At 29.7% G+C, this 24,579-nt stretch overlaps 2 protein-coding genes across 4 annotated transcripts; one reads left to right on the forward strand and one right to left on the reverse strand.

Annotated features, from left to right (window-relative positions):
- Positions 1–3,689: 3,689 nt before the first annotated feature.
- Positions 3,690–6,358, reverse strand: LOC107923026 (ACT domain-containing protein ACR8). Of its 2 annotated transcripts, none has more exons than XM_016853228.2 (7): positions 5,975–6,358; positions 5,842–5,887; positions 5,613–5,727; positions 5,185–5,252; positions 4,513–5,079; positions 4,327–4,431; positions 3,690–4,239 (listed from the first exon to the last, which is right to left on the reverse strand). In XM_016853228.2, exons 1-7 carry the CDS (start codon positions 6,034–6,036, stop codon positions 3,874–3,876), a joined length of 1,329 nt encoding a protein of 442 aa, XP_016708717.2. In that variant the 5' UTR covers positions 6,037–6,358; the 3' UTR covers positions 3,690–3,873. The 2 variants fall into 2 exon arrangements, with proteins under 2 accessions (XP_016708717.2, XP_016708718.2); XM_016853229.2 differs by having other exon boundaries at positions 6,105–6,341.
- Positions 6,359–16,804: 10,446 nt separating this feature from the next.
- LOC107924838 (O-fucosyltransferase 38) lies at positions 16,805–23,339 on the forward strand. Of its 2 annotated transcripts, none has more exons than XR_001691874.2 (11): positions 16,805–17,087; positions 17,323–17,401; positions 17,551–17,618; positions 19,413–19,501; positions 19,610–19,787; positions 20,215–20,343; positions 20,591–20,727; positions 21,539–21,752; positions 21,854–22,152; positions 22,326–22,421; positions 22,801–22,871. XR_001691874.2 is itself a non-coding variant. In XM_016855442.2 (11 exons), the coding sequence occupies exons 1-11, from the start codon at positions 16,869–16,871 to the stop codon at positions 22,925–22,927; spliced, it is 1,521 nt and encodes a 506-aa protein (XP_016710931.2). In that variant the 5' UTR covers positions 16,826–16,868; the 3' UTR covers positions 22,928–23,339. The 2 variants fall into 2 exon arrangements, 1 of the variants encoding a protein (XP_016710931.2); XM_016855442.2 differs by having other exon boundaries at positions 16,826–17,087; positions 21,854–22,038; positions 22,801–23,339.
- Positions 23,340–24,579: the final 1,240 nt, after the last annotated feature.

Raw genomic sequence — 24,579 nt, forward strand, 5'->3', positions numbered from 1 at the left:
ATCAAATTGGTGAGGTGTAACGGCTAGGCCAAATATATTTCTGAGAAATGGCTATTAAAAAATAAAATATGTAACAAAAAATTTAACTTATTAACAAAACCACTGTCAATAAAATAAAATAAAATAAAGAACTCTAAATAAAAAGAAAAGGTAAATATTCGATTTTAAGATTCTAAAACTTAAACAAATCAGTTAAACTTGGAGTATTGATTCAACTTAGAAGCTTTAGTTAGATCGATTATCTCAATTTAATCAATAATAAATAATAACAATTATAATTTTTAAAATGAAAATTCGTCAAGCCATCGATTAAAAAAATTAAAAATAAATTTATTTAATACTTTTCTTATGAAGAAAATGAGAGGAAAAAAAGTAAATTAAAAAAATAAAATTTATTATTGTTTGTTTAATTAAAAAGGGAAGTAATTCTGATTTAATAGAAATAAATAATTTTATATTATAATCATGATGGACCACAAGACTGACCCATTAGAAATGCAATTAATTTTGAGATTATTAATATTATAACAAAGTTTAAAAGGTAAGTTACAGAAAACAAGAAAATAGTGGTATTAAATAATTAATTTAAAGATAAGAACAAACCAAGTCCTACTATTTAATTAATTTTCAAAACTTTTGTTTTAAATATTATTGATGAGCTCGATGAACATTAACATCCATCCACACCTTTTCTTCTTCTTTATTTATTTTAATTTATTAATAATGAAAAATATTATTATTACTTGAATACAGTAGTGGAATTCGTAAACATCTTTAATTTATTTAATCTTTTTGGTCGGTAAAAAGCCTTTAACTTTTTTATTTATTTTATTTTGGTTTCTAACTCATCGAAAGGGGAAAATAAGAACAGATGATTAAGAATCTTTTCATTTAAAAAAATAACGCATGATGCTAATGCTGAAAAATAATATTACTATATTTTATGTATTTATTATTTATTTTATTATATTAATTTTTTTTTTCTAATCAGAAAAGGCTAATTGCCGGCATTCCAATAAAGTTTAGTCAAGTAACATGGCTATTTGATTTTCAATACATAATATAATAATATAAAAGTTGAGCAAACAAATTTAAGAAATTGAAAATTGATTCGTGTTGATGGTTTTTGATTTTTTTCATAATTGAATTGATTTTAAATTTTATAACATAAAAATTAAAAATTTATATTAATTAGTAAATATAATTTAAAATTTATATACAAAAATTATTTTTAAAAAAATTGTGTATTGGGCATGGTTAAACTAGTTTTAGCTATATTTTTTGAATCGGGTTAGTTGATTAGTTTGGTTAAATTGAGAATTAATTAAACATTAATTTAGATAAAAATTTTGATTGATTGAGTCGGAAATAGGTGTGAATTGATTTAATCGAGTTAAAAAAATCAATTATATATTTTAATGATGTATTTAACTAAGCCATTTAAATTTGTTGGAGACTTAAACCTATAATTCTAAAAACTTGCGTTTTAGTATTCATACCTGATTATTGACTTGGCTTCGTGCCTCTTTTTCTTTTTGTCTGTGTGGGGGCACTGATGTACTTTCCTCTTTTAAATAGTTTTATTAATGAAAGAAAAGTTTTATAAAAAAAATTAAAACTTTATCAAAGAAAGTCTAAAAATAATAAAATAAAAAAATTATAAAAAAATTAAAATTGAATCAATTATCATGTAAAGTTTAAAATATTCTAAAAATCTGAATAAATTGAACCAAACTTAGCCTTAATACATATATAGATATACACACCACTGATACACAAGAATCAGGGTTGGAGATCTAAAGTGGTTTTGATGAGTTCGGAGATGAATTGAAGGTTCTAAAAAGGAATTGAGCATTGGCAAGCAGAGTGAGTTTGTTTTTCTTTGTGGAGTCTTTTAGGTAGGAAAAAAAACAGCTTATGTAACCGATGAAGTAAGGAAATTTTTTTTCAAATCTAAAATTAAATTGTACATTTTTATAGTAGTAAAATATAATTTTATTATTTTAATAGTTTATATTTTTATATTTTTTAAAAGATTAAATTAAATTTTTATTATTTTTAAGAGACTTAAAGTATAATTTTATTATTATTAATTTAATATTTTTATAAATTATAAAGAATATAAATAAAAAAATTTCTTTTTATGGGAGACCGTCTTGTTAACCCGTCAACCCTTAGATTCACCCTAGTGCATGATGTGGATCTCTTTAAATACGTGTACTTTTAAAATAAATAATGGTGAAATTATAAAAGGACGATAAAATATGATTTGATAAAAGAGTGAAGTTAATAATTGAGATATGAAGCTGCTTAAATATGAGATTAAGAGTGTCCAAGTAAGCTCCACATGTTATTTGACTAGTTGCTCTTTATGAGTGAGACATTCCCTCAGCCCATTAATTTGATGAGGTCCTTTTTGGATTCTTCCATCATCAAATAGTTGATTTGAAATGCTTGTTGTCGTCCCATTTTTTGTTTTATTTTTCTCTTTGCTCTCGGCAGAATAATGTTTGAACCTTTTCTTTATTTCCTCAGCCTTAGATCGGCCATCTAGGAGGTATTTTCGACCACCTTGTAAGGGTTTCCCTCCTAGTCCACCCTCGACATTAGGCTTGGCCCTTTCAACTTTTCTCCAGCAACCTCATCCCTTTGTTTGTTTAGTGCCATTATCTCTTCGGTTCCCTGCTAGTTGGAGCTCGACGGAGTTTGGGATTCTCCGAACCAGCTAGTTTGACTAGTGGCTAAGGCCACTTTGACAGCCATAAGTTCTTCCACTGACGTTGGCTCCCTTCTGCTCCATGGAAATTCACGATGCTATTTTTGGGTCATCGTGCATGGTCTCCCCCCGAAGGCATTACATGCCGGGGAAAAGTACATCCCCTACTCTCGCCTCCAGCTACTCCGACATTCCCTAGCGCTCTCCTCCTATAACAATGGTATTTTAGAGGCTAGGATTTTGTAGCTTTGAGGCTGGGTTTCTTAGGCCTGTTTTTAAGTATAATTTATACACGCCAACTAAATTAAAAATTAAATTTTAATAATACCATTTTACATGTAATGATTAGAGACGAAACATGGTGAAGAATTTACCCTTTGGGCAAAGGATTCATTTTTAGTAGTCTAAAAGTGTAGGACCTCATGTCTCCATATGTTCCCAAAAAAAAGACCTTATATCTCCACAATATTCAACTAACTAAACACTATATTAATGGACCCAACCAAAACATAGTATACAAAAGAGAATATATTTTATAACATAAAGCCTACCATTATAGTTAATACTTGAAAGTCATTATGTACAAATGTTACCATTACAATCCATCATTTTTCCACCACCTATACCATTTTTTTCCCCTTTACTACCAAATAACTCTTAGCGACCATTGTGGGCAACAAATAACACCAAATTCCACCATTTTCATATACACAAAGGCTATAAACCGTTAAAACTACTATGTAGAGATCCCAGGATATAAATTACAATTTACTCTCTAAATTCAAAATTTGAACAAATTAATTCATATAAGTTAGATAAAAGAGTAAAATAATCATTTTGTTAAATTTTTTGTCTATTTCTACTGTTATAAGATTTTTGTACATTAACATGACGTGCATATGGCACATCATGTGCCATTGTTTGATTTTTAAGTCATATGCTAATTTTTAACAGTACAAATAGAAAAAAAAAATTTAACAAAAAAGACAAATTTATCTAATTTTTTAAATAGAGGAATTAAAATGCAATCTGACTTGTATATATATATATATATGAAGGCCTCTATGATAATTTTATCACTATCAACCCCAAAACTGGAGCAAAAGAATATGCCTATTTTTTTCAACCAAATTGCCCCTACCATGGAGTTGTCACCTTCAAGAATAGGATTTAATCAACCCCAAATTGTATAGGTTCTTTCTCACTAAGCTCCCAAGCGATAACAAAACCGCCCCGCCAACCCCAATTTCGTGTTCATCCTGCCTTTCAGCCATTTGACTATGCCTAAATGGTAGTTCCTTCACCTTCAAGTTACCTAAGCCGATCTTTTGTCTTACAGATTCAATACTTTTGGGATCTGCTAGGTTCCTGGTCGCATCAGTTACATGAAAAACATTCATTGCCACGCCCATCGCGGTTGATATTTCAGCCCTTGTCACGTTCAGTCCATTTTCTCTGAACGTTCGGGTCACATCGGTTAATAAACCTTGCCTATCTGATGTGCATAACTCAAGCCTGATGCCCTGAAATCACATATGAACTAGTATGCGTAAGTGTTTGGAATATTGGATGAACTTTGAAAATCGAGATGGATCTGAATTGGAATATACCTCAGATGCTCTCCTTTCGATTGCAGCTTGTAAGCATTGGATCAGTCGATGCCTTTCTGGTTCCAAACTAATCGGGGTTCCATCCGTGTGTCTAATATAAAATTCCTGTTACAAGAATCAACAAATTTTAGGTCCAAAAAATCTAGGAGCCAATGTTTGTAACCAAAACATGAAACAACATAGTACCAGATATGCTTTATCCCCAGTTGTGTTAATAGAGGCATGGAACACAACATATTCCATGTCTGTCAATGTGCAAACAACGTCGAACAGAAGCTTAGGCCGATCCTCACATTGAACATTCACGACTGAATAACCCCTTTCTGTCCAATTTTGTACATTGACAACCGGCGAATCTGTCCAACATTGCAAATCAGACTTCTGTTCGTAGTCACAATCTGCAGACATCATTTGATGTAACCTTCTCTCAGTGTGTGTTACAGCCATAGAAACTGAAGTTCTTGCACTACGAATATCATTGTCCCCTCTCAAAACATTCCTTAAACGTGCTTCAATCCTGTCAATTTGTCGTGAGTCCTCGATCGGGGACCCTGAATTACAATCTTTTACATAGATTAAAGACGCAATCCGACCGTTGTGAGTCCATACTTTAGCATCCACCACATTGCATTGTAACTCAGCTAAAACAGCAAATACTTCAGATAAGAGACCAACTCTATCTGTTCCAGTCAATTCCAACGCTGTTAAGCCATTAAATCCAAGGCTTTTATCGGGATAAGTGGTCTCAAGTGACTGTAGAACCCGACAACAAACAGAAAATACATCAGTTTAACAACGAATCAATGTAATAAAAAAGAACATTAACACTAAATAAAATCTAAGTGTTCTAATAACTACCTGTTCAATGTAACTAATAACACTTTCATCAGTTAATTTGTTTCCGTTTAGATCAGTCACATGAAAAACTGCAAATCCATGAAAAAAGAGTCAGTAACAGCAATTTCGAGCAAAGCCCAAAATTTATAACATGGAAACAGAACAAACTTTGGTAAAATTACCCTTGGACTAGAAATTAGATGCATTTTGCTCCTTTATTTAAAAAATTGAGTAAATTAACCACAAAGAGCAAACCAATATTTTCTGTAGTAGAAAGAATGAAATTTTTAACCAAAAAAACCAGTTTATTTTTTGATCTACCATATATGGACTAATTTGCTTATTTTTTAGTAGAAGGGGTAAAATACAATCCTACTAGAGAGCATCCAAGGTAATTTTACCAACAGACTTCATTTCAGAATTCATGCTTTAAAAAATATTTTTCTTACCATCCATGAACCACTGGCCATCTGATGAAATGTAAGCCTTTTTAATTGAAAGATTAAGGTCCGTTAAAATCTGAACAGCATCTAACAATGTTCCATGTCTTCTAGCACTATCAACCTGAAGAAAAATCAAAGTAAACAAGAACTTAAATGAGCCAAAAAGCTTTGAAAAAAAAAATCAAAGTGGGGTTGCCTTCATATTTCAGACCAGACAGGTTCAACGGAAGTTAACCTTAACAACTGTCGCTGTGCGACAAACGGTATTGTCGATTCCCACCCTGTAAAAATCAATAAAGCAAAATCAGAAGCAAAATCCACAAAAACAAAATGGGGTTTTGTTTCTTTGATGATTTTTTGTTACAAACCTGGGAGTACTCATCCGAATAACAAGCTTTTGATATTCATCAAGACAAGCATGCCACTCCATTGTTTTCTTTTAGAAGAAACCCCAAAAAAATATTGAAAATTTTAATGTAAACACCAAAAAAGAACAACCTTTTTTAATGTCTCGAAACACCTATGAAACCAACAACAGACCGCAATCTGGACACATTTAAAGCTCTTCTGCTTTGAATCCTTTTCTACTAAGTCGCAACTTTTTAACAACTCCCACAAAACTCTTCTTTAATTAAAGAGTTGAAAACGCAAAGCACGCCTTGTTGTTTTAAGCTTTTTTTTTCCTGGTTTTATGCTCTCCCATATATATAAAAAAAAATGTTGTTTGAATGTTTGTATTATTGTAGTATTTTAAGCCTTGATTGGTGTGTGTAATTATATATATACAGAGAAGAAAAGAAAAAAAATAGAGCGGGTAACGCTTGCTCACTAAGGGTTAGTTTGGCAATGCTTTAAAAAAGTACTTTTAAAAAGTACAGTAGTAAAAAAGTGCTTTTGATTTTAGTTTAAAATTTGAGTCTTTAGTATTGCTGTCAAAAAGTACTTTTAAGAAGTAAAATGTCAATTTTAAATATGTTATTATCAAAAAAATATACATTTAAATAATATTTAAATTAGTTAATATTATTATATTTTAGTAAGAATATAAAAAATTTATTATAACTTCTTGTTAATATTTTAATATATAAAATATAAATTTTAAATATTTTTAAGCAATAAATATTAATTATTTATAAAATTTAATTAAAATATTAATTATTTATAAAATTTAATTAAAATATATAAACTATATTTTAAATATTTAAATATAACTATTAAATATTTGTAATTAGTATTTTAAAAAATATTTTTTATTTTTAATTAATGATTTTAACACATTTGTAATTAAGTACCAAGAAAAAAAAGGAAAGTACCATGTTATTGGAGGGGTGAAAAAGTAATTAAGCATTAAAAGTACTTTTGAGAGAGGAAAAGTTAAAAATTTCAGCCAAAAGTAGCTTGTTCTGTACAGCTTTTCTTCCAGAAGTGCTTTTGGAGCCAGAAGTGCTTTTGAAAAGCAATGCAGAACTGGCCCTAAGTCTGCCCGTACTGACCTGGTTTTTTCTTACACGGTGGTTAAATTTAATGATGCCACGTTGTCAATTAAAGTCCAGCTCGGATGCACGTTATGAAAGAGATTATAATCCGGAATCGTATGTTTAGGGATATTCAATCGATTAACCGATCTTAACTACTATTAACCGAATTAATCAATTCTTTTAAATTCTTAACCGTTAATTGGACCGAAAATTTTTCAAAAAAATTAACTGAATTAAACTTTTTCGATTAATTAGGTCGGTTAACCGAATTAACTGAAATTTATATTTTTTTTTATTTTTGGTTAAAACAAATATAAAACATATCAAAAATTAACCGACTTAACCAACTTAATCGACCGATTAGTTTATATTTCTAAAAAATTAACTGAACCGACCGAATACTTATATATTATAATATTATTTATTAAATACGGTTAACTGACCGATTTCAAACCAAATTAACCATTAACCGAATTTTTAAAAAATTATTAACCAACTCCAACCGAATTAATTCTATTTTATCCAAAATTTGCACACCCCTAAATAAGTTGGACCAATTTGTATTAGGCGAGTGTAAGCACTAAATTTATTTCATTCGTATTATGATATGATAGAATAAAGTTAAATAAGTAATTGAAATTAATAAATATAAATATAAATATAAATTTTAATTTTAATTTTAATTTTAATTTGAGTTAATTTTATTTTGATTAAACTTTGCTACTAGCTTATGTAATATATATAAGTCGTAGATCTAATTCATATATTTTAGTTCAACTGCTTTTAGTTTATTTATTTTACGAGTTCTAAAATTTTACTTTCCACAAAATGTTGTTGTTAAAATTTCTTATTTTTAAAATTTTATAAGATAAAATATATTATTACATGTGTAATATTATTTCAAGTTACTATTTCTATATATTGATAAAAAAAATATTTGATTAATAAATTTAATAAATTTTCTTTATGTCAGTATTAAAATTTTAAGTATCGTAAAGTATAAAAATTTAGAATAGAAAATAAAATAAATATATAACTTTACGTATAATTAACTAATATTATTTAAGTCAAAAATTAAAATTTTAAAAATATAAAAATTAAGTATGTAATGGTGCCGAAAGAAGTAACAAAATTTAACCGCTTATTTATAACATAAATGATAAATTATGGAATCTGAGTATTAAAATGTTTAAATTCAAACTTTATTGATAACAAAGATTTGTAAAGCAAAAATTATTAGTCAAATAAGAAAGAAAAAAAGGCAAATTGTACGTAGCCGTATTTAATTTGTCAAAAGGCAAAAAAAAAAAGAAAAAAAACACCGCGCGCATGTGTTCAGATGTAGTCGTGGATACACGCTTTCGAATTTATTTAGTAGTTTTTTTTTTAAATTACTTTTTTCAATAAAACATTATTTCTTTTAAATGGATGATTTAAGACGTGTCGAACCAACACTCCGCAAAACATACATCTGGGGCCCACTGTCTGTAATTCAAGTACAGGGTTGTCAGAAAACACGTTCTCCGGTTTAGCTACACCGTGTCGTGTGCACCGGTTCCTACGTGCACGTCTTTACAGTTAGGTGGCTATACGGCTGTACCCCAAATAACCCCAAATAAATAAATAACAAACAAACATGAAGACTATGAAGAGGGACTTAAATTTTTCTCAATTTTTTTAAATTTTTTGGGTAAATTCACTTAAAGTCACTAAAATATTAATAAATTTACATTTTGGTAACATAACTTCAAAAAGTTACATTATTATTGTATTATTCGAAAATTTTATTTAAGTCAGTAGGTTATTATTATTAAAAAAATTTGAATAGCAAACTCCAAGTAAAGATTTGACGATCAATATAGTAGATTAATACTCATCGACAAATAGAACATTCTTTAGATCCAAATCGACCAAATAATTAGTGACGAAGATCAAAGAAAAAAATGTTTAGTTTTCTATTCATAAATTTATGAGGTTTAAAATTATTTATGAAAATAACTAAAATGTGAAAGGAGGATGAGAGCTTTCATTTGAAGCAAGCAGTATAAATAGAAAATGTCACACAACAACAATTTTAATAATTCAATGATTTAAACGTTAACTTTTGAATAGTTTAATGATCAAAAAGTAAATTTATTTATAATTTAGTACACTTAAACAGTTTACCCATTTTTTTAAGTCTACGTCTACAGTGGCTTATGAACATAATTACGTAAATAAATTAATTAAATTCGAGCATGAAAAATAATTTACTTTGATCAGATATTTAAAACTTAATTATAAAACAATCTATGGCTTTTTTACTAAAATAAATTTTAAAAAAATTATTTATCAAAATAGGTTGTTAGCCCGATTATATACGAAAATGGAGTGTTTTTTTCATTCACGCCTATCTGACAGGCACGAATGATTATTTTATATTAATTTTTTTTTGTTTTTTTAAATAAAATATTATTTTTTTTATTTTCGAAACAGTAATTTCGCCTACCTGAGAGGCGCGACTAATTGAGCCTTTCTTTGAGGTGCAAATGGTGAGGCCCACATTTTCATGTGTTATTACAATGCATACTTTACCTGGATGAAGTATGTATTAGCAGATTCACTAATATGATTATATATATATACATGCATGTATCACATCACAAAAAAAAAATTAAATACTTATACCTAATAAAACATCTATCTCATTACAATAATAGTTATTTTCTAAATAACATATTGTTTTATAATTTTATTTCTTATTTAATATTTTAATTTAATTTTAATAATGCATACTTTACCCGGATGAAGTATGTATTAGCAGATTCACTAATATGATTATATATATATTTACGCATGTATCACATTACAAAAACAAAATTTTAAATACTTATACCTAATAAAACCGAGTATTAAAAACAACTTTATAATATTATCAACTTTCATCGACTATATAATCCACAAGTTTGCTTTAAATATTACCAGCTGCTAATACATACTTCATCCGGATAAAGTATGCATTTTAATAACACATGAAAGATGTGGACATCAACTCAGAGAAAGGCTCGATTAGGCTCAGAGAAAGGCTCGATTAGTCGTGCCTCAGAGAAAGGCTCGATTACTGTTCTGAAAATAAAAAAATATTTTATTTAAAAAAAGAAAAAATAAAATTAATATAAAATAATCAGTCGCGCCTGTCAGATAGGCGCGAATGAAAAAAACATGACATTTTCGTATATAATCGAGCTGACAACCTATTTTAATAAATAATTTTTTTTTTAATTTTATTTTAGTAAAAAAACCACAATCTATTAACTCTACAATTAAGAAGTTGCAAGCATGCCACGTGGGAGCAAAGCTGTTAAAGCGACAGTTATTGGCGGTTAAAACTTGTGAAATTAAAAGGTTAATATTTAAAACGGTGAAAGGGACCAGCTTCGGATTGGACATGGCGGGAAAACGGTTTTATATTCCCGCCAAACTGTACACCGGTGTGGGCCACGTCATCGCGGAGATATCCAATTATACGTCAACTAGAAAAGATTGGCTAGAGTCGGTGGCTATTTGCAGCAGTGAAGGGTCAAGTACAGAGGCCACAGTGAGATGACACGTGGAAGACAGCTCAGCACGTGGATATCTGGCTGGGTCCCTTTGTTACACACGTTTAAATAGAAGTTATTATTAATTTTAAATTTTGGATTTTAAAATTTATCTTCAAGATTTGTTTTATGGTTTATGATTATAATTTGATAAATTTTGGAAGGTTTTTTCAAAAACATTTTTAGAAAAATGAAAATCTTAATTAAATAGAAAATATTTAATTTTTATTTAATATTTTAAAATAAAATTATTACAATAATTATGAATTATTTTTACTATTTTAAATATAAAATATTTATTTTAAATTATAAAAATAATTAATTATAACTTAAATAAAAATAAATTTTATTTCAATTCAATTAATCATATTTTTTAATTATTTCAAAAATTATCTAAACACATCAATTTAAATTGGTTTTTAATTTTAATTTTTTTTTTACTCAGCTTGCGCTTCTTTTGGCTCCAAATTCTAAACCGGGTTATACTTGGAGGCAGTGTTAAGTGGGATGGGAAGTGGGTTAGGATCGCATACAGCGGCGCCGCAAATCTCTCCGTGAGACACTCGAAGCATACGTCACACTAAAAAATAAATAAAATAAAATAAAATAAATTCGTTGATACTTCCCATTATATAAAAAGTAGGTGATTTTCTTCTTTCTTTATTTAAAATTTAGGGTAAATTCTAAAATTAGTTAATAAACTATTAACATGTTTTTATTTTAGTCATTGAATTCAAAAACTTTCAATTTTATCACTAATGTTATTATTTAATTTTATTTTAATTACTCTCCATTAAATAATTAATAAAAATATACCATACTTAATTCTCATTGCTTACACATTTTATCAAATTTGTCATAATTTTTAATAGTTCAACAAATTTAATCCTCCACAATTACAAAATCTATCAACCATATTTAAAAATTCAAAAAATATTTAGAGCTGAGTTCATATCTAATCTTTTTTGTTTTTTTTTTATGATAATTTTATTAATTTTTATTTTCTATATGATGAATTTTCATCAAATTGAGACAATATATTATTTATTTTCACTTTACTATAAATAAAAAATAATAATTTCGAAGTCATTATCCTAAATCTGCAATTTGATTGAGGCATGTATTTGGATCGCCATTATTATTATTATTTGATTTCCAAAACATTACATGATTTTTCACGTTTCAAAGTCAAAGCCAAAGTGTAACTAAAATTTGTCAACTGAAAGATCTTTGGCCGACAAAATAAGATAGTGTAATAAAAAAATCATGATAAGGTCAAACTTGGTGCATGTGATACTCCACTACTAACCTGAGCTTTTAAATCACATGTGATACTCCACTACTAACCTGAGCTTTTAAATCATGCTTTGACCACCATTTCTTCGGCATGGTTATGTCCTTCCATCCTCATTGTCTCTCATCTTTATAAAATATCGGCTACTGATGGCTCAATTTAAATTTTATATTCACGTACTTGAATTCGTTTTTAAATTGATCTTATTCCATTTTTTTATTAATATGTTTTACAATCAAATTTTAAAATAAAAATATTATTTATGTAAAATAATTTCGGATGGATGAGAATCGAAATAATAATTTACGAGGAAATTAGAAAATGGACGTTATGGTTCGCTTTCACAAGGCAAACATTAACAAACCAATTTCAGTACTTATTATGTGCCCAAAGGAGCAAATTGAAAAAGAAAAAGAAAAGGCAAAATAATTGATTTATTCACAATTGGCTTATTCAACAAATAGCAAAGATATGGTTGATTTTTACTTTCTTTTAATGATTAGGCATGAATTTTTCAACAAATAGCAGTCCCACTATATATACTTTTAACCAAGTAATCATAATAGAGTGATAAGAAAATGACAAGTTTCTTCATTGTTCATTGTAAAAAATATTCATATTAGCTTTTTATTCCCTTTTGAAATCCTTGAATTTGATTTCACCCTTTACTTTATTTGGATTTACAATTTAAAATATCTTACACCAACTCACAATCTTTCATATAAACAGTAATTCATTCTTTAAGTAAAATCGATTCAATAATTAGTACAGATTAATTAAAAAGATTAAAAAAATAATTAAATTAAGCAGTTGAATTAATTAAATTAATTTTTTTATTTTTTAAAATAAATTAATGATTTAAGTTTTATTTTTTATTTTTTAAAATATTTTAATGACCGATGCCTGACCAATGAGATCACCAGCCCAATTATATAAACATTGATTTGAGTTTTGTGGATAGGAGTGGAATTAAGTCGAGCTGAATTTAAATACTCAGACTCAACCGAGCATTTATTTTTTAAGTTCAACTTGATATATAATTGAACCACTTGAGTTCATTTATTAATTTTGTGCTCAAGCTCAATTAAACTCACTCATATTCAAACTTGACTCAATTAAAAATAACGATGCAATTTAATAATATAAAATATTAAAAATAAAAATTATTTTTATATTCTCCATACTTGTTTTAGGATTCATGTTCGGAATTGTTCTTTCCAACAATATTATTTTTAAAATTTGAATTTGCATTTCTCATTGAGGATTCAACATGTCTTACTGTTGAGCTATTTAAGTGAAGTATTACTAAATTCGAATTCGATAATAACTACCGAATCAAGTTTGAGTTTTTAAAATCAAACTCAAATAGTTTACGAGCATTAGTGTATCCCTATTGGTAGATAAAAAAAACATTAAAAAACTCTTGTGATTACCAAACATAGTAATTGAAATAAAAAAGAGCCTCGGCCTATAAAGGTGATTGTTTTTTTTTCTTTCTTTTTTCTGTAGAAGATCATGTGTTGGTAGATTAACAAAATAATTAGAAAACAGAGGGTTTTGCCGCACAATACTTAGCCCCTTATTAAGATTGCGTGGTACCCCCCTAAAGATTTTGGATTAGGTTCTCATACTCCCCACCTGCTGGTTAATCACATAACGTCATCAACACATTGTTTTTATCAATGATATCATGTGTTGTTGCCCAAACATGTTTACTGAAAGATAATATACCTTTGACTTCTGTTTTTTCCGACAATATTTTAATGATGTTATAATTTCTTTTTCTTTTTTGAATCCTTAATCTACCATGTCCAATTGGCTGCACAATAACATTTTTGGTTGGGTGTTGGGAAGAAACTGAACTTTGGATGCCACCCGATTGGTAGTGTTAAAGCATTAGTTTGAAGGGGAGATTAGTAATTACTATATAATTACAAATTTAAATTGGGATAATTATAGAATAGAATTCAATCTATACAAAATGTTGTGGATAACAAATTAGAAAGAATGGGAGAGAATTCATCAAATAGCACAGGCACATGTTGGGATTAGAAACTAATACATAGTATTCATGTATAGTTGGATGTGAAAGTGATAACTAATAATGTCAAGATTTCATTTATTTATTTTATTTTATTTTGCATGTGTATGTTTTCCATAAATGAGATTTGCATGCTAAAAATGTCAAGGAGACCTTTTTATTAGGATTCAGATTAAACTTTGATTGTATTTTATCCTATTTACCTAAAAATTTGGTAAATTAGTCAATAAACGTCAGACTAATGAGCAAATTGATCATTTTATTAAAAATTTCATCTATTTTTACCGTTAAAACTTGATCCTTATATATCAGCATGAGGTATATGTGACACACCATGCGTAATTATCTGATTATTTTATCAACCATGCTAATTTTTAATAATAAAAATAAATAAAATTTTTAACTGAAAAAATTAAATTACTTTTTGACGTATATAAAGTGAATAGATATGGAGGGGTAGCAAGCAACAGCATTGTTTTTTATAGCCCATGTAAGAAGACTATGGTGTTAGTTCAGATAAACCCACAAAAATAGTTGATAGCCTTCATTTGAGGATCCGGGGTTATGGGTGGGCTTTTGTTTTTGTTTTTTCAACATAAGTCTAGCAATCATCTTTTCACTAGATCTGTTCGTGATGGAATTATCCGTTTAAATTTGAATGCTCATTTAAAATTTAAGAAGTCTTGGGTAAGAAAAAATAAATCTGTTTAAAAAATGGTCAAATTTGAGCTTAAACATTCAATGCTTTGAGCCCTACTTAATTAGTATTTTTTATTTTTTGATACAATATTAAGGTAAGGGATGGAGATAACACAGTTTAAATTGTGCCAAACATTTTTTGAAATTTATAATGATTTATATTATGTTACGTATTTTATTACATGAGAATTAAATTTATAGTAATATATAATACTATTAATAAATGTTATTGTATATAAAATTTTAATAAATAGAATTATAAAGAATTATTAAATATTGAAATAAAATTATATAAATCTATTTTTAGTTTTTTTTTTATAATATGGACAAGATAAAATGAACAGATATTAACAAAATTTTAAATTTATATTTCACATCAAGCTGAACTTGTACAAATATAACTTGTGTTAACACTTGATTCGACTCGATCCATAAATACCTCTACTCTTTGCACTCGGCATGCTCAGCTCTGACAATGCAAGTTGATGCCGTCAAAAGAATCCAATGCCTCCAAACCGAAACTGGCAAAGAGAGTGACTGGCACCGTATTTGTAAATGACATCAGCCGCTAGCTCGATCAGAGGAGGAAGCGCAATGGTACCCATAATCACACCCTCTCCATTGGCAGCAACCAAGTGGCGATGGAATTAGAGGTGAGGACCCACCGGATCAGACAGATAGACCAAATTCTGGGCACCTTTAAAGTAGATGTGAATGCAAGATAACAAAGGACATTAATAGAATAGCCTTCGTATAAACCTGGGTAAAATTTCAACCAAATCAGCAAACAAGTGTTTATCTTTCCTAAAACAAACGTACACATTACAGCATCCGAAAGAGAAGCAATTGATTACCATCCAACAGAACACGGCAACTAATGTATGTTGCTCCTACATTCCCTTGTCATATACGGCTTGGATTTATCCGCCAAGTTAATCAAGAAGTGTTTCACAATCATAAATTTAATGATTAAAGAAAGACATCAACAAGAGTGCATTCACCTACTAGCAAATATCGAGAGAATTTCCATAAATCTGAAACCAACACATAAGGCAACAAACAAATATCATCATCATCAGGTACTGACACAAGTTGCACCCCAAATTTTAGATTTTACATGTTCACAACCAATATCACCATCAGCAGAATGCAGATGTTTTCAGCCATTTACCCTTTCTTTTTCCTATGATTTTAATGAAAGAAATAGCTGTACCCAAAAGAAAGAACAGTTCAAGGGAGTAAAAGAAAATTGAGAATATATTTCAGAACACCAACATAAATTGCTTCCACCTGAATGAAAAACTTTTCACATCAATAAATCCATGAATTCACTTGACAGCAGATTGTAAACAAACGGTTAAAAAAAATGAGAAGGCAAGAACCTAAACTGAATTTCAACCTAAGTAAAAATGTCCAGCACTCCAACTAAAAGAAGATCCTAACATCTCAAAATTGTTACATAGATTACCTATTTAACAGAGAAGACTATGCAGCGGAAGCATTGTCAACAGGAGCCAATAAAAGTTCACCCACAGTACAGATGAATATAACTACCCGCTATCTGAATAAAATCGACCCAACCGATTATTGCTTATGATTATGTAGCTCTCTGCTTAGGAGCTCGCATACCACACAGTTCGTCAGTAGGTTTTGCTAAGACGCAATTTGCCAGCATGCTGGCGAACTCATACAAGGAGGATACATACTGATACTAAGGGAAAGTATGTGTTGATATGTATGTGACCTATTTGAATCTAATACGTCACATCAATGAATCATACCTTATAAATATAGAAATAGACCCTTAAGGGAGAGAGAAAGACAAACACGCAATAAGAATGGTAAACCTTAATAATCAATTCAGGCACATTAAAAATCATAGTTAAGTGACCAAAAGAAACTTTTAACTGTGTAAAAAAATTCCACATCAGCATATTAGGAGCAAGAAAATAGTCCATGTCAGTATTCCGTTAAACACTTAATGGCTGAGTGAAAAAAAATATAAAAAACATGAATGATCAAATTGTAATTTTTTATAATTAAGTGACTAAAGTGAAAAACTTACTAATAGTTGAGTACTATTCAATGTAGTTTACCTTTTAAAATAATGTGAATTATATAGCACTGATAGGCGGAAATACAGAAAGTGATGCGGGAGATCTGCCTGTTGGAATGGTAAACCATAGGGGCTCGTCTCATAATCATATGAGAATAGCTTCAACAACCAAATTTATCTCTAGGAAACAATCTCCCAGGACCATTGCTCTTTACATATTACTCCTCTTTGCTTTCTCAATCTTCATTTTTGTCTTCAACGCTGGCAACATTGTGGAAGACCACCCCGCCCCAGTTATCTCCATCCAATCCCACCGTCAAACTAAATTTCTACAGGTCTCTGATTCACTATTTCTTCTGTTTCTCTTAATGGGTACTTATATTCGAGGCTTTTGAAAAATGGGTCATTGTCTTTTTGCGGTATCTGAAAATTATATGAACAAATTGGCAGCTATCTAGGTGGTGTTGTTATTATAAAATGTATAATCTAATTTTGGAAAACCGTTGTAGTTTGCGGAAAAAGGGAATTCAATGATAAATTGCTTCTATAATTTCATTTTGACTTATGCAGACAGCTGATGATGAACTCTGGGATGCCCCTTCTCGCCATGGTTTACGTCCATGTGTCAAACCTACGAGCAGATATAAAGGTAAAATCTACAATTTTAGTCTGTACTCTGTTGCCTTTTTCTTTTGGAGCAGTTCTTTTGCTGAGCTTACTCTTTTGATCATGTGTAGTTGTATATTTGTTTATTTGTTTGTAATTTATACTTCCTAATTCCATTTAATGTGATGTCAGCTGCACAAGGATCTGACCGCTATTTAACAGTGAAAAGCAATGGAGGATTGAATCAAATGCGCACCGGTGTATGTTCACTTACATCTATTTCTTTTCTTTTGTTTTTGCTTGCTTTTTCAATGTGTCTAATTACATCCAGAGTCACATCCAATGATTTCATAGAATTAAAAACTTGCTTGAGTTATGGCATTAATAATTGTACCGATCTTCTTGCATTTTAGCCTTGTATTTTGTACTACAAGGTTATGTTACTTAGACACAGGAGTAAGTGTTGGAAATGGATGTGTCTGACATGGATATGTTAATTTTTTTCTAGGCTTTCATATATATATATATTTTTTGGAGAGTCTTTGGAGGGTCATATCACTATACTCATGTCTGAATATATGTTGAATACAGTTACTTTAAGAAATAGAGAGTCGAAGCAGCATGGCTACATTGTGCCTTCCTGAAAGTGAAAAATACTTTTTAGTAACTTTTTTTCTCCTCTGCTCTTCATAAAAGAGGAAGTTAATAGCGTCTTTTTTTGTCATTCCAGGTCCTCTTTTATTTGTTTTAAAATGAAAAAGCATAGGCTAAGAATGTGTCAAGGTGTATGCTTTTATGAGGATGCTCATTTTAAGAGCGAGAAATGTTTTGAAGAAAGACTTCATGCCAGTATAACCTGCTATGTTTGAGTTTTTCTAGAAAGCCTTTACTTTCTTTAAGTTTCAAATAAATAATTTGGATCAAGAAGAAATTCTTCATTTTAACCTTTAATCTAGAATTGAAAGTTCAGAAGTTTCCTTGTATGAATATGAAAATTTCCAATTATAAATGATTGTCAAGGCATGCTACTAGGTAGGCCTTCACCTTGCTCCTTAGCATTAAACAACAAAACAACTCAAACACTTTCGGGCAAGGCTCATTTGATCAGGTGCACACTTGGTTTGCCTAGGTGTGCCCCTATTATTATTATTATTATTATTTTCTTTTTTTAAGGCTATACGCATAAAAAATGCCCTCCTTATTGAAGTTCTCTTTAAGTTATTTTTAACTTTTAAAATAGATGTACCTCTACTAGCAAGAAAGGTGATAGCGTCAAATTCTTACTTCTCAATATGTGAGTATTCAACAGCAAACATGGGAACATAAGAAAATCATGCATATTGGCCAAAGAAAAAGTTGCATGTTTTGTAAATATACTAGACCACACTTCAGAGTTTATTATCATAATTGTATGTCTTAAGCTATCTTATATATACACAGGCAGACACAAAGAGACACTTATGCATATCGTCCCTTATTTCACTCAGGCGGGTGCTTCTTTTGTGCCTTGCACTTGAGGCAATGTAAAGTTCTAGGCCCTAGAGCGTGCCTTGACCCTTGACAATAGTATATAGTAAAAACCTTTATTTTATATATTTCATATCTTATATAATCCTAGGAATGACAATGAGGTGAACTTTCATATTCTAAGAGTACTTTGCATATCTTATATAATCCAAGGAATGAAAATGATATGAAATAGTTATGATTTTAAGTCAGAGCTAAGCGCTTGATGCTTTGTATTCTAAGAGCAATTTGCATATCATTTTTTACACTTCTATAGTGTTTGGGTTCAATAAAAGTTGTTGTGAAAGCTTTTAACAGTTGGCACATCAAAAAAATTGTCTCTATGTTTATCCTATTTGACTTGCTTGAACTTGTATTTCATAGAGTGCATTTATTAGCTCTACAATCTGTTGTGTTTGCTTTCAAGTTTCTTACATGTGGTTGAATGCATTTGTTAGCTCTAAAATCCATTGTTGTTTGCTTTCAAGTTTCCCAGATGCTGCCTTGTTGGTTCATTGACCAAAACTTCTGTAACCATTCTCTTGTAGATATCAGACATGGTGGCTGTGGCACACATAATGAATGCGACCTTAGTCATTCCCCAGCTGGATAGACGATCCTTCTGGCAAGACTCAAGGTATTCTCATTTGTTTCTCTCTTAACTCCAACAAGTCTGTAGTTGTTTTGATCTTAATTAGTTTCCAGTTATTACTTAAGGTATCTTATCTTCAATTCTATGAAACAGTACATTTTCTGATATATTTGATGAGCTTCATTTCATCACAACTTTACAAGGAGATTTGAGGATTGTTAGGGAGCTTCCAAAGGAACTGGAACTTGTTCCTCGGGCACGAAAGCACTTTACTTCCTGGTCTAGCATGGGATACTACAAAGAAATGATGCAGCTATGGAATGATCATCAGGTTTATAAACCATTTTCTTTGCTATACTTGTTGGCATTATTGTTTTTGGTTGTGGCTTCTTTTAGATACCTTCTTATTGAGACATTCATGATGTGATTAATCTACATTGATGCATTGCAATCTGTCTGAGTTAACATTTTTCAGGGTATAATTCACTGTTACTTTTTGTTTAATGCAGTTATAACAAGTAGAAAGGAATTTAATTCGCTGTTACTTTTTGTTTAATGCAGTTATAACAAGTAGAAAGGAATTCATTCTTTTTACTAAAGAATTTCTAGGTAGTTCAATATCAAGGCAAAGTTCTCCAGATTGTAGTAGTAAAATTTAAAACTGCATGCTCTTTCCCCAAATTATGTAGGATGTGAAAAAAAATGGAAAATTAAGGCAAGTTTTAATTCCAAGTATGCTGACCAAGAAAAATTTGCAGGTGATCCATGTTGCTAAATCAGATTCTAGACTTGCGAACAATGATCTTCCTCTTGACATACAGAGGTTGAGATGTCGTGCTCTATATCATGCTCTCCGCTTCTCTCCCCCCATTGAGAGCTTAGGAAAGGTGAATTGCTACTCTTTGATGTTGATGCCCATGTTAATTTACTACCTGCACACATGGAGAAAAGGCATGGGAAGCTTTTTAAAAGCAGCTAGAATTTAAGACCTTATAAAAAATTCATCATGTAATGGTAGAATATAATTGAGCACAACGCATTCATGTTTATTTCAGTTTTGATGCATTTAAGAGGTCTCTTATGGGGCTTCCTTTTTAAATTATGTTCTGAGTATGCATGATGATGACACCACAGAAGCTGGTGGATCGTCTGAGAATGCGGAGTGGAAAATACATTGCACTTCACTTAAGATATGAGAAAGACATGCTTGCTTTTACTGGTTGTACTTCTGGTTTGACTGATGCAGAATCTGAAGAGCTGAGAATAATGAGGTGGGAACCTATCCTTTGTGCTAATGCATTTGCTTTCAGTCTTAACAAGAATTCGTTTCTTCATCATAAATTCAATTTGTCTTAGGCTTTACCATTGAGGTTGAAAAGTGATTTTTCAACCCAAACCATGATTTCAATCCAAAAGCAATAGTAAACAAGGAGCTTTTCGAACCAAACCATGTTTTTAAACTGAGATTTTAGCTCAAGCTAAAAAGTCTAATTTTTTAGCTTTTGGTTGAAATTACTTTCTTATCCTCATTAAAGAAGTCCAACATGCCTTCTACTTTACATCATCATGTCTAAAATACTCTCTCTTTTTCAAAAGCAGTTTTCAACTATGGCAAGCAGTGTCAAAATTTTCGGAAGCACTTTTCAACCTCAATGGTAAACTGGCCATTATTGAAAACACATAGAAGAACTTCTACAATGAGAATATTAGCCCCTGGCTTGTTCATATGGCCTGGGTAATTGCTTTGTCGATTACTTGCCATCCAGTAAACCATATACTAATCTCCAAGTATTTTAGATTTTTTACCAATTGAACCTTAATGAATAAACTAACCTGATAACAGTCTCGAGACATGGACTTCAAATCTTTGTATTTAATTCTTTGAAGTTTCAGAAAGAGGTTAGCTAGTTTCACCTTATCCTTGATGTGCTTTAGATGTTTCTCTTTGTTAGTTAAATTTACTAAAAATGGGGAATAATGTGACTAGATTGACCAAGTTAATTATTAAAGAAGTCATATTTTTGGCGCTTAAGCATTTCTGCATTTTTTCGCTTATACTGAACTTTCTAAATATCTTTCCAGGGAGAACACAAAGCATTGGAAGGTTAAAGATATAAACTCTACTGAACAGAGGATAGGTGGCTTTTGTCCACTAACCCCCAAAGAAGTCGGGATATTTCTTCAAGCTATTGGCTATCCTCCATCAACATTAATTTATGTTGCATCTGGTGAAATTTATGGTGGCGATGCTCGCCTTTCAGAGCTTATGTCTTTTTTTCCAAATCTAGTTTTCAAGGTCTGCAAGTCATATTTTGTCTTTGTTATAAATAGCTTGATATGCATAGTCTGCCATGAGGATATGGTGCCTTCATGACTTGGTACTTATGTTGATGACAGGAAAAACTGGCAACAAAGGAAGAGTTGAATGAATTTGCTAAGCATGCATCTCAAAGTGCTGCACTAGATTACATTGTTTCTTTGGAAAGCGATGTGTTTGTTCCATCATATTCAGGTAACATGGCACGAGCAGTTGAGGGGCACCGCAGATTCTTAGGCCATCGGAAGACAATCACCCCAGACAGGTTACTGACAGTGAAAGTATTATTTGGTTCTTTTTAGGACAAGGTTTTCTATGAGGACATGAACCATTGATCTTTGGTCTTGTTAGTTAGTTTGTCTGGTTCTTTTAATACAAGGTGATATCAACTTTAATAATGGTTTCTTAACTTCTTTTCTAGAAATACTTAGTATTATGAGAGACCCTATGGTATAAGAATACTTCTGTTTTTTTTTTTTCCGAAAGAAATATTATTCTTATTCGAGCAATTTATATTCTTATCTCAAGTGTGTTAATATATATATTTTACAGGAAAGGACTAGTCAGGCTTTTTGATGAGTTAGAAAGTGGACAGCTCAGAGAAACATCATCATTCTCTCATCTTGTGCAGCAAATGCACAAAAACAGGTAGTTATGTTGCAACTAGCAATTATCAGTTCTCCATGAATTAGACCCTTTGTTCCATGTGGACCTACTTAAATGTACCATGAAAGCCCTTGTATTAGGAGTTAGATTGCATTTTACCTCTTCTACTAAAAAATGGGTAAATTAGTCTCTATATGTTAGATCAAAAAGAAAATCAATCATTTTTGTTAAAAATTTCATTCTTTTGTAATGTAAAAAACTGGTACGGTTGATGGAATGACCAGACAGTAGCAAAACAGCTTGGCCGTGGAAACTTGTACAAAATTGGAAGTATCTCATGACAGTGTCCAATGGAATGGCATAATTTTGGATGAAATTTGATGTTCGTTTTTTTTTTTTCTTTTTTGTATTTATGATGTAGACAAGGAGCTCCAAGAAAACGAAAAGGTCCTTCACCTGGAATAAAAGGCAAAGCACGTTTTAGGACCGAAGAATCCTTCTATGAAAATCCATACCCTGAGTGTATATGTAGTTCAAAGGCTGTATAAAGTAGTCATCAACTGATTTGGCTGCAGTGAGTTGTTTGAATGAAAAGGATCTCCCCATTTGAGTGGGTATGGTATGTTAAACCGAGATGGAAGGTTCCCTGGATATGAGCTTCAAGCAATGAGCGTAAAGTTCACAATGCAGATAATAGTAAATTGAATCTCCTCTTATACGAGTTGCATTCCTTGGCAGGTTACTATTTTTTTATGAACCCTGAATTTTATTGCTGATAAAATCTTTTTTTTTTCTTTTCTTTTTTTGCTCTCCATTGTTCTCAAGATATGATGATAGTTTTTATATATTTATTTAGAACACAGATGAGCAGCAACCATGATTTTAATGTAGTTTATTAGAAAGTTGACTTATAATTTTTACCTGTAAAGCTCTTGTAAAGTAAAGATATTTTCAATTTAAGGCTGTTATCTATTTTTTTGCTGATGCATTAGATATTACAAGCACTTTAACATCAATATAAAATTTACAAAAAAATTTCAAAACCATATTAGCACTTTAAAAAAATATTATATTATTTTTTATTCAATAATTTATTCTCGTTAAATTTACATCAGTATTAAATAAAAATTAATTTAAAACTTCAAAAATATTTTTATATTAAAATTCAAGGCCTACATAAATAAAAGTCTAGCTTGTTTCAATTACAAAATAATATAAGGATTTGTTTAATTTAAAATAGTATTAATTTTCGTAAAAAAGTGTCTTATTGAAACAAAGTGGAACAATAGCAACATCATATAATTTTGACCGTGATATGTGTCTCAATCCATGCCCGTTTTCATATTTATTTATTCCAAATCTTTAAGTAATTGATTTTTAATTCAATTTCTATTTCTGGCCATTATTTTTTTCTTTTTTCATAATTACCTTTATTCATTAAACCTAGCAATAACTATTTAATATATTAATTTTATTTCGTTGTTCAAATATTGTGAGGGTTAAATATTTATAATTTATGACAAACTATATTGGTACTTATCTATTTTTTTTATCATTAATTATGAAAAGTTACAAAATGATTACCTAATTATTCAATTGTTATTTTGTCACCAATTAACTAACAGTAAAAAATGAAAAAATAAAATGAAATTTTAAATTTTAGAAGGGGATTGCCTTAATTAATTTCAATATTATAGTAACAAATTGATTAACACATCTAAAGAAAAAGATAACAATTTATTTAATTGATTTTGATATTTTGAAATATAAAATTTCAATATTAAAAAAGTAGAATTTTCAGTGAGAGGTAAACAAGTAGGATATGACAAATTTTTAATGTATTATTTTAATTTCTACCCTTTTTCATTTTAATCTTTAATATTATTTTTTTACTTGATCAATACTTAAAAAGAATTTTTTTTGATGACCAAAATGAAATCAACCTAAAAGTTAGGTGATAAAAATAAAAGTGTAAATATAATGTGACGTGTATAGTCATCCGCTATTAGAGAATGAAAACACCCTAAATATTAAGTAATAAAATTACAAAATTTTTGTTTTAGGTTAAAAAAAAATTCAATTTCAATTACGCAATTCAAAGTTAAATTTTATTCAAAACATATTTTTAGAAGAAGAAAAAACCTATTTTTCAAAAAAATATTTTTAAATGGTTTGATTTTAAATTTAATTATTTGTACTC

The sequence above is a fragment of the Gossypium hirsutum genome, chromosome A11 (genome assembly GCF_007990345.1).
Source record: "Gossypium hirsutum isolate 1008001.06 chromosome A11, Gossypium_hirsutum_v2.1, whole genome shotgun sequence".
NCBI classification, from domain to species: Eukaryota; Viridiplantae; Streptophyta; class Magnoliopsida; order Malvales; family Malvaceae; genus Gossypium; species Gossypium hirsutum.

Excerpts from the sequence above, each read along its gene's own strand:
- LOC107923026 (XM_016853228.2), bottom strand. The coding sequence starts at position 6,036 with ATGGAGTGGCATGCTTGTCTTGATGAATATCAAAAGCTTGTTATTCGG. Across the intron at positions 5,253-5,612 it reads TGGCCAGTGGTTCATGGATG|TTTTTCATGTGACTGATCTA; the intron begins GTAAGAAAAATA and ends ATGGATTTGCAG. Across the intron at positions 4,432-4,512 it reads CTGGGGATAAAGCATATCTG|GAATTTTATATTAGACACAC; the intron begins GTACTATGTTGT and ends TTCTTGTAACAG.
- LOC107924838 (XM_016855442.2), top strand. The coding sequence starts at position 16,869 with ATGGTAAACCATAGGGGCTCGTCTCATAATCATATGAGAATAGCTTCA. Across the intron at positions 17,402-17,550 it reads ACCTACGAGCAGATATAAAG|CTGCACAAGGATCTGACCGC; the intron begins GTAAAATCTACA and ends ATGTGATGTCAG. Across the intron at positions 22,039-22,325 it reads AAGACAATCACCCCAGACAG|GAAAGGACTAGTCAGGCTTT; the intron begins GTTACTGACAGT and ends TATATTTTACAG.